Consider the following 13,040-nt stretch of genomic DNA (forward strand, 5'->3'; position numbering starts at 1 on the left):
TTTATTTGTCTTCATTATGAAGCTTTTAAATGTTTTTGGCAAAACTATAGGAATTTGTGAGCTCCTATCAGAAGTAAATATTGTCTGGTTGTTTATCTTTTTCTTACATTTTCAGTCTTGATCATTGTCTGGGTCCATTAATTCATTAATTCTGTTGAAAAATGATTTTCTAATTCTTTCATTCCTTCTCCACTTATTAGCTAGAATATTTCTATAAAAAGGAACACCCCGCATCAATAATTTGGTTACCCTGGAGTTAGTGATTACAAGTGAAGGGAAATATCAATTATTGATCCCTCACCCACTTTATTTATCAGTTTTCAAAATAATGAGGTTGTTTCCTAGCATTACCCAAAGGTGATCATTGAGGCTTTTGGGTGTTGTTTGTTTTTATTACCATTATAATCTCTAATCTCGGATAGAAATGTATCTGATGTGTTTCAGTCTCTTGCAGGTATTACCTTTATCACTCTTCGGGTTGTTTCATCTTTGGCCAGTGGGAGCTTATTCAGGTTGGCTCTTGAATCCTTTCACCATGACTCTGGTAGTCATTGATAGCTTTCTTACTTTCTGATATGGCAAGATGTTTTGGGTTCATCTTGTTCATTTTGTGCCCCAGACTGAAGTGCATTTCTCTAAGGAGCCATGGTTTCTTTTAGTGGAAAATGACACTTAAAGATTACAGTATAGGTGTAAGGCTTTTGGGTTGGTCCTCAGGACTTTTATGGCTCTTGAGTTGCTTGTTGGTTTAGTTTTCTTCAGTGCACAGAGCTAGAAATGCATTTTTAAAAAGAAGAACACTGATAAATTCATACAAATACTTCCCGTTCAAATTCAGATTTATCTCTTCGCTTTTTACCTCATCTTAATCATGCCGAAACTCTTGGTTGTCAACAAAATCATCTTCATCATCTCCCATTTGATTTATTCCACAGTACAGATATAGTCATCTCAGAATAATAAAACCAACACCACCACCAATAGTTTGATTAATGGTAAACCATTTAAATGGTTTCATGGTCAAATCTCAAACCAGATTATACTCAAAGGTTTCTTTCCCAGCATCTTTTCAACTCTACTCCTTTTCTCCCTCGAACACAGGTAATGGGGTCTAAGTTGAGTTAAGAGTTCTTTTATAGGGGCGGGGCGCCTGCGTGGCTCAGTCGTTAAGCGTCTGCCTTCGGCTCAGGTCATGATCCCAGGGCTGGGATCGAGCCCCGTGTGGGGTTCCCTGCTCCGCGGGAAGCCTGCTTCTCCCTCTGCTGTGTTCCCTCTCTCGCTGTGTCAGATAAATAAAATCTTAAAAAAAAAAATTCTTTTATATATGTGGAATGACTGATGTAGTTAAAGTCTAATAAATGTTGATGATATTTTCCCATTAGTTTTGATCCCTCTCTGTTCTTCCTCATCTCTAATATAAGAATTTGGTAGCAAAGAAAGTTCTCATCCCTAAGAACATTAATTCCTGTTTGTGTTTTTTTGTGAGTGTGGGTAGGATGAGGGTTGTTCCTTGCAAACATATAATTTTCACTTGCAAATTTGTTCATTAAATGCTTATAATTCATTTATGGACTATTTAAAGTAGTAATTACTATGGGTCTTTTAAGATTCTAAACCACCTATACTGACAGTTAGGAGCTTAATACTGTCCATATTATAGGACATGATAGCTTACACTTCTATTTTTTAAGAAGCTCTATCTCTCTAGAGCTCTAGTTTTAGTTTTCAGATTTTTATTTTATACAAATGCTTTAATTTTTTAAATGATTCTTTTTGGTAAGCCTAAAAAGGCTGTCATCTAGGGGCACCTGGGTGTCTCAGTCTGTTAAGTGTCTGCCTTCAGCTCAGGTCATGATCCCAGGGTCCTGGGATCGAGCCCCATGTCAGGCTCCCTGCTCAGTGGGGAGTCTGCTTCTTGCTCTTCCTCTCCCTCTGCCTTTCCCTCTGCCCCTCTTGTCCTGCTCATGTTCTCTCTCTCTCTAATAAATAAAATCTTAAAAAAAAAAAGCCATCATCCAAATTTTAATGGAAAGTTTGAGCTTTAGTGCATTATCTTCCTTTATTTTTCAGGTTTACAATCCAGTAATCACATTAACAGAGTAGTAAGTCATCCCACACTTCCTGTTACAATAACTGCTCATGAAGATAGACACATCAAATTTTTTGACAATAAAACGGGTAAGTAGGTTATCGTATTTTCTTTTTAGTCTTTACTGTAAATTTGAGATGATCAAAAATGCTATTCTTTTTATGTAAGACATACTGAGTTTTTGCCTAAAAATTTGCCAAGTTAAACTATTTCAACTCAAATTTTCACTTAATGTAGTACACTTACGTGTTAAGTTCTGTCCTTAAGTGTATATAATACCTTGCCTATCAAGTATGTTTTCTCTGTGTCATGTTAAATACAAACCCATCCATTTGAAATTTTTTCTTTCATATTCTCTTGTTGAAAGGTCTCTTTCTGGGGTTTGGTATTTCAGATATGCTCTTAGAATTATTTCTCAGGAGATGAAATGATGAAATAGTGGAAATTGTTAATTGTTATTTTCCCTCTATTTCTTGTGAAGAAACTTAACAGTTATATAGAAGTGAAGTTAAATTTTAATTTGGCCATTGGGTTCTTTAATGACCTCTGTTTCATCTGTCATTAGAATACCACATGAAATACTGTTTGTGCTCAGTTAGGTTTCTTTGAGAAGCTAAAACGGGTTTTGAAGGATCTCCAACTAAGAAACTTAAAAGTTAATTGCAGCATTATTGCAGGGCAACAGATTATCAAGCAAGACAGCAAATCAGAACTACAGATTTCTCTTTAAAATCTCATTGATTCATTCATTCGTTTAAGTAGGCTCCATGCCAAAAGTGGGCTTTAAACTCATGACCCTAAGATCAAGAGTCAGATGCTCTATTGACTGAGCCAGCCAGGTGTCCCTCTACAGATTTCTCTTTGAGGTTATATATAATTATTAATCTTATAATTAATGGTTATTATAACCATTAATTGGACATGGTTATAATTATTAATCTTTAGAGTCTTGAGTAAATCCCTGTGTTCAGATAACACTCTAATGGACAGATTTCCTTTTAACTCAGTAGAACAAGTTGAGAAGAGAATGGATATTTATAGTCTATATTGCATAGGAAAGAAGATTCACATTCATATGAAAGTTCTCACTTTAGCACCTCCTCAGAACAGGTCTTTGCACATTTTTATGAAGCCTCAGTCTCTTCTTCTGCTATAACCACAGAGATAATTTCCTTTACTGTGTTTCTGAAAAGATTTTTTTAAATTAACTATTGAAGATTTATATTTAGGTTTCTAAGAGGAGGGTCAGGAATTTCAGTAGTTGTATTAACAGCAAAGTGTGAATCTCTAGAGCTATTTTATTGGCAGAAATCAAGAAAATGGTAATAAAATTTATTTAATAACAAATGAGCCTATAGTCTTTCAGATTGTTTGCAAATTCTACCAATTTATTCTTTCTGTTAATTAGTCTAGTTACCTTATCTGTAATGTAAAGACAAAGCAATAGGCTCTTAACAATGGAAAAATTCTTTCTAAATCCTGTCTTACTTCACACAAGGTACATACACATAACAACATAGCATTAAGTTAAAGTGTAAATTGTGTTCCGATACACTGTTTCCAAAGAAATTTTTCCCTGAAAATTGGTAATTCATTTAAATGTGATAAACTAGAATATTTTCATAGCTGGTCTGGTGTTGACAGCTAAGTTTTTAATAGAGTTTTAGTCTATCCAGTGACTAGTGTATTTATTGAATTTTTTATCTGAAACATTATAGAAATTGATACTATGGATGAATGCAATGAATTCTTAGGTTTTTAACCAAAAAAGTATATTTAGCTTTTGTATTCTGCACGGCACTGTCTGCTGTCATGTATAAGATGTGGTTTCTGCTCTCTGGGAGCTTATTGTTGTTTGGGGAAAATAGGATGTGTGTCTGTGTATGTGTGCACATGCACACGTGCACTCATATATGCAATAAGATGAGCCATGCTAAATAAAGGAGTCTTCGTAGTGAAGGTTTGCCTTGAAGAAATGGTAAGTTTCGTTGTTTTTTTTGTTTTGTTTTGTTTTGTTTTTAAGTGAAGAAGGTAGTAGGAAGTTCCAGATAAGGGCCTATTTTGAGCAGAGGCAGAATGGTGGCTGGAACAAAAGTTTCTTATAGGTAAAGCTAAAGAGGTAAGTTTGGAAAAGGGAAACAGAAACTGTTGAGAACTTTTCAGCGCCAGGCTAAGAATAATGGATTTTTGTTTATGCTATGCACTGTGAAAATCACTTAAGATATTTGAGCAGGGGTTTGTAAAATTGGTTTAGAAAGATTATTTAAATTGCATTATCTGGTAGATCTTTAACTTTAAAGAATTTGTAATTTCAATTTCTACAATTTGTTCTAGAGAGAGATTAAGGGCTCATGATTTTTTAAAATTTTGGTAAAGGTACAAATTTGAGTTGTATATTATTGTGCCTGAGAAACTTAGCTAGTGATGGTGAGTTTGGGAGAAGGTGTACAAATGAGGGATATGGAGGAGTTGGAGACAGAAGATCATGATTTTGTTGTGGACTCATTCAGCACAGTTTATTGAGTGTCTTGCCATATGCTTGGGGTAGTTTTCAATGCTTTGTGAACAAAACAAAATGGTCCTCTTACAATTTATATTCTAGTGGTATCTTACTGCAAGTGAGATATCGTTTTATTTGATTTACATATATTAACATGTTCTAATAACCATAAGATACATAAACTATTATTATTCCCATTTTACAGTTGAAATAGAAGGCTTAAAAGAAGTTACATAATTTGTGGGGCACCTGGGTGTCTTGTCATTAAGCATCTGCCTTCGGCTCATCCCAGGGTCCTGGGATCGAGCCCCACATCGGGCTCCCTGCGCTGCGGGAAGCCTGCTTCTCCCTCTCCCACTCCCCCTGCTTGTGTTCCCTCTCTCGCTGTGCCTCTCTCTGTCAAAAAAATCAATCAATCAATCTTAAGAAAAAAAAAGTTACATAATTTGTTGATTGTTAAACAGCAGAGAGAAATTACAGGGTTAATGGATTCACACACTGCATGCGGTTTGCGTCCAGAATCTACATTTTTTTTTTTTTTAAATATCTCTTTTGGGGGCGCCTGGGTGGCTCAGTCGTTAAGTGTCTGCCTTCAGCTCAGGTCGTGATCCCAGGGTCCTGGAATCGAGCCCCACGTTGAGCTCCCTGCTCCGTGGGAAGCCTGCTTCTCCCTCTACCAGTCCCTCTGCTGTGTTCCCTCTCTCGCTATGTCTCTCTCTGTCAAATAAATAAAATCTTTAAAAAAAAATAGCTCCTTTGTCCCCATTTCATAGAGGCTTACAATATTGATTACCCAAGTCAAAGGGCTTAAGGTGCCAGAGAGGGGAGAACAGGTGACTGCAGGTATCCTCTATTTTCCTCCATTACAGGAGGAGAGAATTAACTTTGGTCAGTGAAGAGAGGCAGTAGCAGAGATGTAGGGCAAAAGTGAAATTGGTTAAATGTGATTCTCGGGAGGTGTCAGAAGTTTTGTGACTTCTGTGATCACCAGCATCCAACTTAGTTCAGCATTCTGCCTCCTTATTCGCATCCAGTCTGAAGGAGTCACTTAAATTTCGAAGTGGCCTTCTGACTGTATGGAGAGGAAGGGTTGATTGTAAGTTGACTTTGGCATATTCATAGGGTTAATTTAGTGGACAGGTAGGAGAACTGGAGAGAAACTGGGAAACTATAGTACCCTTGAAGAAGTGAGTAGGTCTGCTGTTTGGATGAAAGAATTCTTTGGTTTAAGACATGTTACATTTAGGAGATGCAGGATCGTTCTTAGGAGAGAAGTTGGAACTAGATTTGTGAATTAAGAGTTCTCATCATAGATTTGACATTTTAAGGGAAGCTAATGATGCTTGATATTTAACCTCTAATGATTTGAGATTATTGTCCTGGAGACTAACCATTTCATACTTGGTTTTTTTTTTTTTTTTTTTTAATAAGAATGTTGCAAGGAATGGATTCTAGATCTGATGGGTTATGTTGGACTAAGCAATTAAAGATAGTATGTTGAATGATTCTTCTGTTCTTCAGAATAGCAGAGAAGAATCTCTAAAATTATACTGTTAGTGAGAAACAGACAGATGTGGTTTGAAATGATGAGAGACTAATTTTGTACTTAACTGATGATGTTAGTATTGCCAGAAAATGATAGGACCGTTTATGTTTTTCAGAGTAACTTGTTGCACATTTGATTAGGTTGTGGTTTTATATTCAGGCCAGGAGCTGTAGCAGACAAGAAAAGTAGATCTATTTCATGTCCCATTGTGGAATGTCATCAGGGGACCAAAAACGTGGCAAATGATTGTAACTAGAATTCTGGAGAAGGCCTCTCATTAGGAGCAACTCAGGCATTTGAGTAATAAAGACTTATTGCTGAATGAAAGGGGAAGAAATTTTAGAAATATCAGTATTTGCTATTTTATTCCCTTCTTGGATGAATCAATTTATGATATTGCTTTCCATCCATCAAAGGCATATATTGCCAGTGCAGAGGCTAATCCCTTTGTCCCCAAGGTATTTATGCAACACAACTTTGTACTTATAACTTGTTTTTTAATTTTAACTTGCTACTGAATCCCATTTTCTTGCCAAATCTTGAGTGAAGATATTCATTAAATCCAATTTTTCAGAATAGTGTTTTGGGTACTATCTGGGGAAATCCAGAAAAAATTCTCTAATATACTCTCACTCCTCTCCCCTTTCTTGTTTCCAATGTATAAAATGATTGACATTTCAAAGGATAAATGAATTTGATAATAGTAGAGTTTTTAGTGGGAATATATCCTCTAGTGGTTTATTTATCAGTAACCCTGTATATGAAATAATCTTTACATCTCTTAACAAGAGAGAGTTTTTTCTGTTTCTAGTTTAATTCCACTTTATATGATCTTAAGCCTTTGATGCAACCATACATAGTCATTATGTTTTCCACTGCCTACAGGTACTGTCAGATTCATGTCACACAGATGTCTTTTTTGGGAGTAACTGGGAAAGTTCTGCATTAGAATTCAAATTCTCTTAAAAAAAAATATTAGAGGCATACCTCTGTGGGCTCAGTTTCACACCACTGCAGTAAAGCTAATTGGTCATTAAAGTGTGTCAAATGAATTTTGGTTTTCCAGTGTATACAAAAGTCGTGTTTATACCATACTGTTGTCTACTAAGTGTGTAATAGCATTATGTCTAAAAACCCAACGTATGTACCTTGATTAAAGAATATTTATTGCAAAAGAAAATGCTAACCATTGCTGAGCTTTCACCAAGTTGGAAGCACTCATCATAGGTCACCATAACAAATATAATAATAATGAAAAGGTTTGCATTATTGCAAGAATTACCAAAATGTGACGGAGACACAAAGTGAGCAAATGCTATTGGAAAATCATGCCAATAGATTTGTTGAACACAGGATTGCCATAGATCTTCAGTTTGTAAAAACAACAACAACAAACTGTAGTATCTTTGAAGTGCAATAAAACAAGGTATGCCTGTATACTGGGTGAACCTTGAAAACTTTAAGTGACGGAAGGCAGATATAAAAAGCCACGTGTTACTGTATGATTTCAACTGTATGTATCATCCAGAATAGGCCAACTCATAGTGAGAGAAAGCAGATTAGTGGTAACCAGGGACTTGGGGGAGGGGAGAAATAGGGAGTGACTGCTTAATGGGTACGGGTTTCCTTTTGCAGTGATGAAAATGTTCTGAACTGGATAATGGTGATGTTTGCATATCATTGCGAATGTCTAAAAGCCACTGAATGATACCTTCCCATATGGTTAAAATGGTAAATTTTACGTTATGTGTATTTTACCACAATAAAAAATACATTGCTATAATGATTGTCTATTTTATGTTGATATTATATTATGGTTTCTGATCTCGCAAGTTAGTAACTATTTGTGAAAATTTTATCTTCTGTGTTATGTTTTATTTAGGTAAAATGATCCATTCAATGGTAGCTCATTTGGATGCTGTTACAAGTCTAGCAGTAGATCCTAATGGAATCTATCTGATGTCTGGAAGTAAGTCTGAACTTCCTATACTGCCATAAACTTTATAAAGGAATTGTTACTCAGTAATGTACTTTATTTGTTCTTTTATTACAGGCCATGACTGTTCTATTAGATTGTGGAATTTGGACAGCAAGACATGTGTGCAAGAAATAACAGCACATAGGAAGAAATTAGATGAATCGATTTATGATGTTGCTTTCCATCCATCAAAAGCATATATTGCCAGTGCAGGGGCTGATGCCCTTGCCAAAGTATTTGTGTGAATCAACAAAAACTCACATCTTAACAAAGTTTTGCTTGGACAGAAAGAGGGTCTGCATCACTGCCATCAGAAAGGTTACTGATATGACACTACATGTGATCTGCCTGGTGAAGGCTATTCGAGGCAGGCATAAATTGATGGAAATCACATCTTAATGTCAGGCTCATTAATTTAATTGTAATTACTGTATCTCGTGGGACAAATAAAAAGGACTCCATTATTTGTGGCCTGTACTGGATATGAACTGAGCGTATGTCTGTTTTTTAGGTATCTTTAAGCCAATGTGGAGTCTGATCTTACAAAAGACTTTTATTTTGGACTCTGTGTGCTGCCTTAGGGTTAGGAATGTGGTGCTCTTGTTGGGGGGGAAGTGAGCTCCAAGAGTAGCTTTTTTTCATCTCTTAGTGATTTTCTGTTTATCAGTTGAATGCCACAGATTCCCTTTTAAACTTATTTTGCTTTAAAAAAAAAAAAAGAAAATTTAACTTAAAATATTTTAGCATTAGTTGCACAAAATGTTTGGATAAAATTCTAGTTTTTATAAGTCTTTTTATATATTTAGCCTGTCACAACAGTGCTCAAGATTGTATTGAAGTTTTTCTGCATTATACAACCCTGAAACACAGAGATCTCACTGACCCGCTGCCGTGTAACCACACTTTTTCCTTCTTTTGCCTAATACAGCTCAGCTAAGTCCTTCCATAAAGATGCTAAATCACCTTCATCATCACATAATTGTCTTCATATAAACCAAGGACTATTAAGTGTATTAAAATGAAACATGGGGTTTAATACTCCAAATGAACTCTTTAAAAAGAAAAAAAACGAACTAATCTTGGCATCCTATCACTATGTGATATTTTGTACATCTTACTGTATTTACAAGTTTATTTATCAAGGATTATCCATCTTGCTAATAGCCTATTATTTATTTCACTTTTTGTTGGTCTTTATATCCTTTTATTAATGTGCTAAAGGAACCTGTATATCTATTTTGGAACTCTTTGAATGGTCTAAAATAGACTAAAAATGGAATATTTTATAGTTTAAGTTACAAACCAAGGTGATTTCCCCCAGATGCATATCTTGGTTTACCATGATTCCAAACAAAAACTATGTTGTTTAAAAATATTTGGAGTAAAATTTTATTTGCATTACAAATAGGACACAAAAATAGTTGAATCAGGATACAGAAATCTGCTGTGTTTGGACTAGTTATCCCTGTTTTATTTTTTCAGATGTGCTTAATTTTATGGTGTAACTAAAGATTTTGTTTGTGTAATGCATGATTAAGACAATAAAGTATTTTTTCTAGTCTTCCAAAAACTTTTCTGATCAGTTTGCGAGTTTTGATGAGTTTTGTAAGGTTTTTGTTTTACAAACTATGAATCAGCAAATTTTTAAGATTGTACCACATAGCAAACATACAGCTATTGAAAAATAATGTATATAAAATGCATATAATAAATATTAAATTGTGTACCTGTATGTTACTGTTGACTACATTATTTTGTGTTGATTATTTAATAAAGTGCAATACTTTACTCTCCATCATTAAACCAGGAAATGGAGATGATTTCTCAGTGAGTCCTTCATTTCTATGCTGTTTTGTTAAACTTTGTATTGCTTATTGAGACTCTAATAAGATTAGAACAGTTAACACTATTAAGAATGACTTTCTATGTATTTCACCCCATTTGGGAATCTTAAAAAATCTATTAAAATAAGATAATTCACAATAACCAAAAAAAAGAAAAAGAGATCCAGGGTTTTATTTATTTATTTATTTGAGAGAGTGTGAGTATGAGAGGGGAGAGGTCAGAGGGAGAAGCAGACTCCCCGCTGAGCAGGAAGCCACCCCAGGGACTCGATCCCAGGACTCCAGGATCATGACCTGAGCCGAAGGCAGTTGCTTAACCAACTGAGCCACCCAGGTGCCCCAGAGGTCCAGTTCTAAATCATTTCCTTAAACATTCTATTTATGAAATCTGGGTTTCAGTTAATAGTGTTGTCATTCTTATCTAGCCATACCTGTTTCCACAAAAAAGCAAAGCAGAGAATAAACTGCATTACTCATTCATTGAAAGTTGTCCTTATAGTGCTCGCTTCGGCAGCACATATACTAAAATTGGAACGATACAGAGAAGATTAGCATGGCCCCTGCGCAAGGATGACATGTAAATTTGTGAAGCGTTCCATATTTTTTATGAATCATGGAACACTACATCAAAAACTGATGTGATTAACATAAAAATTTTTTAAAAAGTCCTTATAAATAATATTAGTATCTTGAAACTTTTTCCTTCAACAAAGTAATATCCTTTTTCTTTGAAGAAAATGGGAAATGGAATTGGAAGGTAACAGAAAACTTAACGCGGCAAAATTCTATTTGAATGCCTAGTGCAAAAAAAATTTACATTGTGTACATTGAGAAATTGTGTCTTCTACATAAAAATCCAAGTGTCAATTTTAGTCATTGCTGGTGAAATACTAAAATTTTTCAGAAATTTTCTTAAAGTGGGGTGCCTGGGTGGCTCAGTTGTTAAGCGTCTGCCTTCAGCTCAGGTCATGATCCCAGAGTCCTGGGATCGAGCCCCACATGGGGCTCCCTGCTCTGTGGGAGCCCTGCTTCTCCCTCTCCCACTCCCCCTGCTTGTGTTCCCTCTCTCGTGGTCTGTCTCTCAAATAAATACTTTTTTTAAAAATTTTTTTCTTGGGGCGCCTGGGTGGCTCAGTTGGTTAAGCGACTGCCTTCAGCTCAGGTCATGATCCCAGGGTTCTGGGATCGAGCCCCGCATCAGGCTCCCTGCTCGGCCAGAAGCCTGCTTCTCCCTCTCCCACTCACCCTGCTTGTGTTCCCTCTCACACTGTCTCTCTCTCTCTCTATTAAATAAATAAAATCTTTAAAAAAAAATTTTTTTTTCTTTAAGCTATTGCTTTGTTTTCTGAAGATTGAACTTAACAAAGTAAGAGGCATATTTTCTCCTTGGTTTTGGAAATAAGTTTTTCCAAAGCTAGTATGGTTTCTGGCAGCTATTCCAAACCGGTGCATTACTGTTTAACTGAAATGTGATTATCACCATTGCAGTGCATAAACATTCACCTCTTGGGGTGTATTAAAACTGAATAAAAATTAGTATATATGTTTATTTTTCTCTTCTCTACTTTGGTTGTATTTTTCTCTCCAGTATTAAATGTTTGGAAAAGACTGAAGGATGCGAAAAGAGAGTTTATTTTGTGTGCTCCCATTTGTGACTTATGGGAAGTTATGTAGATTGATTTGATTATGAAATGGTGCTATATAAAGTTTAAGAATATTTTTATATACAAATGTTAATATGTTGACTTTCTCAATATTATTTTGCCTTTTTCATACTTTATTTTTGTGTACTTTTCTCACATTTCAGTTAGTTATCCACTAACGACCAGCATCTCATTTAACACCTTAAATGTTATAAATAGCCTAGCATATTTGTAATTTAGGCATGCCTGCTGAAGTTGGATTGTAATACATCTTTTTAAAAATCTTTTACTCCTTTTTAGTTGTTAACCCTTTATCTTGTTTACTTACACAAAATAATTGATAGTAACTTAATAGAGTGGTCATTTCTGCTCTGTTAAGTCAGAGTGCTAGTTTCCCTGGTTATCTCAGATGCCTCAACTTTGTCCTTTATAAAATTACCATCTTTAAAAATGCTTGTAATGTTTGGAGGCTGGATTTTCATTTAATTTTTCAAGGAGTGGTACTCAGCTAAGAATTTGTGGTCTGTTTATGGAGGGAAAAGGTTAAACCCATTTTTGCTTAATTAAAATTCTTGGTACATGAATCATTCATCTTTGAGGCATTTTATTAAGGGGGGGAGTTTATTGTCTTCCCATACCCAATTTTGCCAAATTTTTATGTATTAAAGGCAGTTTCAGTTCTGCCTTTCTGATATATGGTCCTTTTATTCCTTTTATACAACCTATAGAATTGTTAGACTCCAAAGATTTAGAATTAGTATGTGTACTCCAGTAAATCATTTAACACCTTTTTCAGGTCAACGTGTAAATTGTTACAGATAGGATCAGTGTATATGTGAAGGGACATAGGGTTCTTAGGTGGATGAGGGAGAGGACAGGTCCTCTGTAGAGAAGATGAGCCAGACAAGATGACAGAATACCTTTATCTGAAGGGAGAGCTCTTGGTGAGGTAATGATAGTTATATTAAGGGAATTCTCATCACTTTTCAAAAACCAACTTTACAAGCATATGGAAGTAAAGATAATGTTAATTAGAAGACATTTTTGTTTAATCAAAAGCATCTCATGCTGTTTAACTTGGTAGTGGCTGTGTGTATAATGCCTAGAACAGGAGACATTCAATAAATAGTTGAATAAATATAACAATTTAAAAAATTCAGAATTGGTCTTTCTGCATAAAATAGTGAATGTAGGATTTTTTACCATGTTCCAGGGATAGATACTTGGAATAATAAAAGTAAAGCAGCTTAGAATAATAGTCACTAACAGTTTATTGCTTAAATAGTCAAACTACAATATTTTTCCCTGCAGTTCTATTTTTAATATGTGCTTTTCCTCACAGCCAAATGTTTACAACTATAAGTAGTAAGTAAAAATTTACCAACTTAGCTATTTTTTAGTACATGGATGACTTTGAGTATAAGCCAAATATATCTATAC

The 13,040-nt window shown here is 35.1% G+C and overlaps 1 protein-coding gene and 1 non-coding gene across 3 annotated transcripts in view; both read left to right on the forward strand.

Moving 5' to 3' along the window:
- Window positions 1–9,845, forward strand: part of STRN3 (striatin 3) — a 104,240-nt gene extending 94,395 nt beyond the window's left edge. For both annotated transcript variants that reach the window (XM_028114903.2, XM_028114904.2), the window contains 3 exons: window positions 2,071–2,178; window positions 8,018–8,104; window positions 8,189–9,845. In XM_028114903.2, coding sequence (XP_027970704.1) covers window positions 2,071–2,178; window positions 8,018–8,104; window positions 8,189–8,358 — 365 coding nt within the window. In that variant the 3' untranslated portion in view covers window positions 8,359–9,845. The remainder of the gene's footprint in view (window positions 1–2,070; window positions 2,179–8,017; window positions 8,105–8,188) is intronic.
- Window positions 9,846–10,455: 610 nt separating this feature from the next.
- Window positions 10,456–10,562, forward strand: LOC114217991 (U6 spliceosomal RNA). Its single transcript, XR_003611076.1, has one exon. It is a non-coding gene; the product is annotated as a U6 spliceosomal RNA (small nuclear RNA).
- Window positions 10,563–13,040: the final 2,478 nt, after the last annotated feature.

This window comes from Eumetopias jubatus, unplaced genomic scaffold (genome assembly GCF_037043125.1).
Source record: "Eumetopias jubatus isolate StellerSeaLion01/CBP00866 unplaced genomic scaffold, mEumJub1_p1.0 scaffold_7, whole genome shotgun sequence".
Classification (NCBI taxonomy): domain Eukaryota; kingdom Metazoa; phylum Chordata; class Mammalia; order Carnivora; family Otariidae; genus Eumetopias; species Eumetopias jubatus.